This window comes from Elephantulus edwardii, unplaced genomic scaffold, assembly GCF_000299155.1.
Source record: "Elephantulus edwardii isolate Elephantulus edwardi_28Jun2011 unplaced genomic scaffold, EleEdw1.0 scaffold00121, whole genome shotgun sequence".
Lineage (NCBI taxonomy): Eukaryota > Metazoa > Chordata > Mammalia > Macroscelidea > Macroscelididae > Elephantulus > Elephantulus edwardii.
This window is the reverse complement of record NW_006399871.1, coordinates 1,652,028-1,657,506: the sequence shown is the minus strand read 5'-3', so window position 1 is coordinate 1,657,506 and position 5,479 is coordinate 1,652,028. Positions and strand designations below refer to the sequence as shown.

General features: G+C 49.6%; 1 protein-coding gene across 2 annotated transcripts in view; it reads right to left on the bottom strand.

Annotated features, from left to right (window-relative positions):
* Positions 1-399: 399 nt before the first annotated feature.
* Positions 400-5,479, bottom strand: part of QARS (glutaminyl-tRNA synthetase) — a 9,244-nt gene continuing 4,164 nt past the window's right edge. For both annotated transcript variants that reach the window (XM_006892924.1, XM_006892923.1), the window contains exons 6-24: positions 4,977-5,030; positions 4,785-4,845; positions 4,379-4,450; positions 4,167-4,252; positions 3,902-3,988; positions 3,410-3,509; positions 3,228-3,306; positions 3,034-3,142; positions 2,800-2,930; positions 2,613-2,705; positions 2,380-2,517; positions 2,216-2,303; positions 1,985-2,128; positions 1,759-1,863; positions 1,506-1,598; positions 1,271-1,398; positions 1,110-1,176; positions 905-1,030; positions 400-551 (exon numbers count right to left, since the gene is read on the bottom strand). In XM_006892924.1, coding sequence (XP_006892986.1) covers positions 501-551; positions 905-1,030; positions 1,110-1,176; positions 1,271-1,398; positions 1,506-1,598; positions 1,759-1,863; positions 1,985-2,128; positions 2,216-2,303; positions 2,380-2,517; positions 2,613-2,705; positions 2,800-2,930; positions 3,034-3,142; positions 3,228-3,306; positions 3,410-3,509; positions 3,902-3,988; positions 4,167-4,252; positions 4,379-4,450; positions 4,785-4,845; positions 4,977-5,030 — 1,812 coding nt within the window. In that variant the 3' untranslated portion in view covers positions 400-500. The remainder of the gene's footprint in view (positions 552-904; positions 1,031-1,109; positions 1,177-1,270; positions 1,399-1,505; positions 1,599-1,758; positions 1,864-1,984; positions 2,129-2,215; positions 2,304-2,379; positions 2,518-2,612; positions 2,706-2,799; positions 2,931-3,033; positions 3,143-3,227; positions 3,307-3,409; positions 3,510-3,901; positions 3,989-4,166; positions 4,253-4,378; positions 4,451-4,784; positions 4,846-4,976; positions 5,031-5,479) is intronic.

Here is a 5,479-nt window from a genome sequence, read left to right as displayed (position 1 = left end):
GCACTTAGTGGCAGAAACCACTTCTGATTCCCAGCCTATGTCAGAACTCCTGTGTCAGAACTTCCCCAGCCTCACGCAGGCCTGATTACCTTTATTGTCTTTCCTTCAGCACTTCCGCCTCATCTCCCTGTACTCTACACATAGATATACCCAATTATTTGCTGAATGACTAGCAGGGTGCCAAGCTTCTCTTCATCAGCCTGGGCACACAGGTTGATGCAAACCTGGATCCCTCCAGCACAAGGCTCCTAACCACAGAGACCTCTATTCCCTTGGACACTGGTTTCAAAGCCTGTTGGGAAGGAATCCATTCATGGGTGGGGCGAGGGTGCACAGTGCACCCCCATGTGACCATGGCCATCTGATGCTGGCAGGGCAGAGAGATAACACAGACTCTTAGAGACATTAAGCTGCTCTTTATTGACATGGATTCTGGAGTGGTGAGGGTTCTCCCAGTCCCCAGAAGGATGAGGTATGTCCAGATTCCCTGGGCCTCCAGCTCACACCTTCCCTGGGTCCTCCTTCAGTGTGACAGTCCGGTTGAAGACAAGCTGAAGGGCAGAGGGGGAATGAATGATCATCAGCTCAGCTCAGGCCAGAGGTAAAGATAAGTCTTAAGAGATAAAACCTATGCTCTAACCTTAAGGGGAGAAGGGGATTGAGAAGAGGCTTTGTGGCTTTCAGTAAGGGATGAATGGCCCTGGGACTCAGTTTATAACCACCTGTGGACCTGACTCCTTCCTGAGGAATAAGGACAGCAAGACCCATGCACAATTGGAGCCCGTTTCTATCTGAAGTACAATGAACTTCCCTTAGGTGGTGAGGGCATAAAGAAGGAGTGCTGGCACAGTGCAGCCATGACTATCACTGCTGCTAAAAGGGGGAAGGAGATGAAGTCAAGCACCTGTCCTTGGTGGCTGTCTGGATCCACAGAGAAGTACCCAAGTCGTTCAAATTGGAACTTGTCAAAGGGCTTTGCTAGTGCCACAGAACAGTCCACTAATGCTGCTTTCACCACCTGCAGTGATGCCTGTGGACAAGGAACTCAGGTATTCAACTCAGGTTGTCCAGAAGACCCACCTCCCTCAAACTGTACTACATAAGCCTACCGGGTTCAGGTCACTCAGGAATCCACCAGGCACTTCAGCAGGATCCTCAGGGTTCTTGTGCTGGAATCTGCAACCAAAGCCAAGGTCAAACCCCAGCTGCACAGCCACAGTAAGCAATGACCATCTTATACCTGCTTTCTACTCCTGCTATGTTCACTCACAGTCGCTCATAAAGGCGAATCTCACACGTCAACGGCTCGGACACCCAGTGAATGAAGGCCTTGGGCTTCTCGCCAGCATCTGCTCGTCTGCAGGTCACCTCCAGCCTCTCCACACAGCCACTGGGGCCCTGAAAGCAGGAGAAAGTGGGACAAGAAATGGCTGCAGTTAGCACTGGGGTTAATCATAAGAACTGCAGGAACTCTTGTATGTAAGAAGGCTGTTTCCAACCCACACCTTGACAACACACTGCAGCTCAATGACATAGCCTGTGTGTCTCAGGCCCACAGGCTGGCCGGATGCGAGACGCTTATAGCCTGGCTCTGGCTCCTGGAGATAGGAAGTTGGGTGGACACAAAGTCTTCAAGAGTAGAACAGGTTCATCCCTCACCCCCATATCAGACAGGTTGGTTTATCTGAAGCAGAGAACAGAGGTACTGACAGGGGGTCTGAGGAGATGGAAGAGTTGAGCTCAGCGGTGAACAGTTACCTCCTTGAAGTCTGTCCGTTCGATGAAGATGACAGATGCAAAGGGAACCTGATGGAAGCCCTTGGTCTCATCAGCTGGAAAGTTAGGAACCTGGATCTCTAAGGACTATGGCAAAACATGGGCATCTTGAGTTACATCAGGCACCAGGAATCCTAAGACCAGGTCCTGGTGTATCCTCCAGGCCCTCAACACCCTTATACACGCATACACTTTGAGGCAGGCCCACCTTGGCCGCAGGAAAATTGGTGATGATGACCATTAGTGGATCCAGTACAGCCATGGCCCGAGGGGCTGTGTCATTCAGCACATCACGTACACAGGCTTCTAACAAATGTGGCTCCATTGTAGTCTGTGCCACTGTCACCCCCACCTGAGAGGAAAGGTCAGCATCAAGACAGTCGAAACCACAGGATCCCACACTCAACGCCCACCTGAAATCCCAACCCAAGGGCTGTACCCGGGCACAGAAGTTGTTGATGGCCTCAGGTGGGAAGCCTCGCCGCCGGAGGGCTGTCAGTGTGAAGAGCCGTGGGTCATCCCAGTCCCTATGAGTGAGGAGTTGGTGAGAAAGTGTTTGACATGTGCCATCAGCACTATGATGAGTTAAACAGCCACACCTACCGCACAGCGCCAGCTGCCACAAGCTGAAGGATCTTCCTCTTAGACACAACAGCATAGTGTAGGTTGAGACGGCCGTATTCCCACTGCACAGGGCAATAGACATCCAGAGCATTGCAGAGCCAGAAGTAGGAAGAGCGTCTATGGTGGGAAGGTGGGATCAGCACAAGACACTCAAGGACCAGGAAAGACTGATAGCATCCCATAAGTCCTACCCATGTGCCCAGTTCCCTCACCGGGCTTGGAATTCTTTGGTACAGAGTGAATGGGTGATGTGCTCAATGGAGTCACAGAGGCAGTGTGTATAGTCATAGGTGGGGTAGATGCACCTGTGGGTACAAGCATTGGACCAAACCATGAAACCTTGCATGACCCAAGAACCCACCACACCTGGCCACCCTACCCATCCATGCCCACACCAACCAGGCATCCCCTGTGCGGTGATGTGGTGTGTACTTGACACGATATGCTACAGGGTCCATTTTGCCATCTTCCATTTCCAGCTTCATCCGAAGTGTCGCCTCACCTTCTGCAAACTTGCCCTTGCGCATTGCCTGTAGGTAGAGAGGACTCAGGCTGCGGCTAAGCTTCGGTGTGCCCATGCCCATATTCGGCTTCCTGGCCCACCCAGATCCTACTGCACCTGCAGGACCTCACCTCAAACAGCAGCAGTGATTCCTCCACAGGACGATCCCTCCAGGGCGAAGGCAGGGGATTGTGACCTTTGAGTTCTTCCCCTCGCTGGTGGCACACATAAGCCTGGCCCCTGAGAAGGGGAAGAGGTTTGAGATTCCAACCTGGCTGTGCCCTGATCAGTCTCCCTTGATTCCTCAACAAGACCCTAATCTCACCTTCGGATGAGCTCCAAGGCCCAGGTATACAGCTGATCAAAGTAGTCAGAGGCATACGTCACTTTGTAAGGAGTATAACCTAGGGAAGAGTGAGATCCAGTATGGGCAGCCACTAGGGATGCCAGATGGCTAGCCATGCCCCAGAGACAGGCCCAACACCTACAGCCCTGCCCAGTCCATACCCAGCCAGTTCACCATGTCAGAGATGGCAGTGAAGAACTGCGCTTCCTCCTTCTCAGGGTTAGTGTCATCATAGCGCAGAAAACAGATCCCATTATTGGCCTGGAGGAATTGAAGTCTTTGTGAGCTCTTAAATCATAAACCCCTAGTCTAGCTTTCCCAGGTCAGAAACAAAATTCCTTTGAGAGCTTCTCTCATCTTCAAACATCTAAATGCCCCAGACAAGGCATCTCTTTATTAACCTGGAATGATACTATAACCTCTTTGAAGTTATACTGGGCTGAGCAGGGAATTCAGACAAAAGTAAATTACTTCATCTTGGAGCTTTTTCACAATGAATAAAATGGATTCCCAGGCAACAGTGACACATTTGATTTCCCTTCGTGGTCTCTGCTCTTTCTGGCAGCAGGGAAGACAAGGACACTTCTACGGCATCCAGTCATGGCAACAGCATATTGCCACCTTGCATGCCAGCTCCCCAGATACATGCTCACCTTGGCATATCCAAAGTTGAAGTTGATGGCTTTAGCATGGCCAATGTGCAGGATTCCATTGGGCTCTGGGGGAAACCGGGTACGCACCTAAGATAAAGAGATGGGAGTAGAGGAACAAATCCACAGGTCAGACTTCTATAGAAGCAGATGCCTCTTCCCAGGAAGGTTATGGTTGGTAGGTGACTACATAGAACACTATGGAGGTGGTCCAGGTACCCAAATAGGTGCTGATGGTACTAGCTAGTCTGGCCATTTTCATACACACCTGTCCCCCAGTGATCTCCAGGTGCTGCTTCAGTAGATCCATAGTATGTGGGGTGGTCACATAGCCAGGAGTCTTATAGTTTTCACCTGCCAGGACCAGAACCAGAACAAGGGGCAATCAGGCTGCAGCACAAGCTCCGTGTTCCCAAGGTCTTTGCTGCAGGAATTGCTACCAGGGCCAGTCCTGCCCAATGTTTGTACCCGCCCACTCACCAGGCTTATGGAACTTCAGTGCCTCTCCTCGGAGCTGCTCCATCAGGGACAGAGCCTGGCCAGCAGCCACACCTAATGATGAGATCAAGGAAAATTTATCATCTGGACACAGCTGCCAAATCCCTCTAAAAGATACTCTTCGGTATCATCAATATGCTGCAGCCAGAACAAAACTGAGCAGATCCCTCTTTCTTTGATCTCTGAGACACAAGACAGAGAGGCAGACTTGTGGCTTTTTCAGGCTACTCTTTCAGCAAAGGGAGTAAACACTCAGAATTCCAGGCTTGAGGCAGAAGGCAAGTAGGCGTTTATCAAGCCAAGGGCCAGAGGATAGTGGGCTGAGAACCCACAAGACAAGGCCCAAAACTCAAATTGTTACATATCATAAGTTCCTCAAGCCCCTTACCATTCTCCACCACATCCTTTGCTTTCCTCCGGTCTGTTTCTTCTGGCCGAGTCTTCACAACCTAAGGGAAGTCCAAAAGTGGACTCAAGATATTTCCTGGGAAATGTTTGTGATCCCAGAGTCCCTTTACCAGCCTAGAAGTCTCACTAAACTCCAGCACAACCAAGGATTCAAGGCTATACCCAGTCCTACCTTGGATTTCTTTTCCAGATCAGATTCCATCTTGGGACCCAGAAGGTGGAGGACCTGAGTAATGATTAAATCAGACCTGAGACAGAAGTATACTCTTTCAAGGAGCTCGTGACTGATCTGCCCACTCACCCACGGATTTCATCACCTGCCTATGAGCTTTAAGTTCTATGAGATCCTGCTTAGCCCCTCTCATAATGGTTCAGTTGGTTTCTAATGTTTTCTAACATATGAGAATATATACTAGACCTGCTACATTTACAGTATACAACATACAGTAACAAGAACTTCCATTAACAGTATGGCTAGAACTATATATAAATTATACAATTTTTATATGATATATATTATATATAAATAATGAAATGTGCAAGGAGTTGGAGTCAGAAAACCAAAAGGGCCGAACTAGCTCAGCATTTCTTAAGCTCAAGGAACTGAAGAACAAATTCAAACCTCGAGTTGCTATAATCAAGGATGCTTTCGGCAGAATGTTAAATGATCCAGGA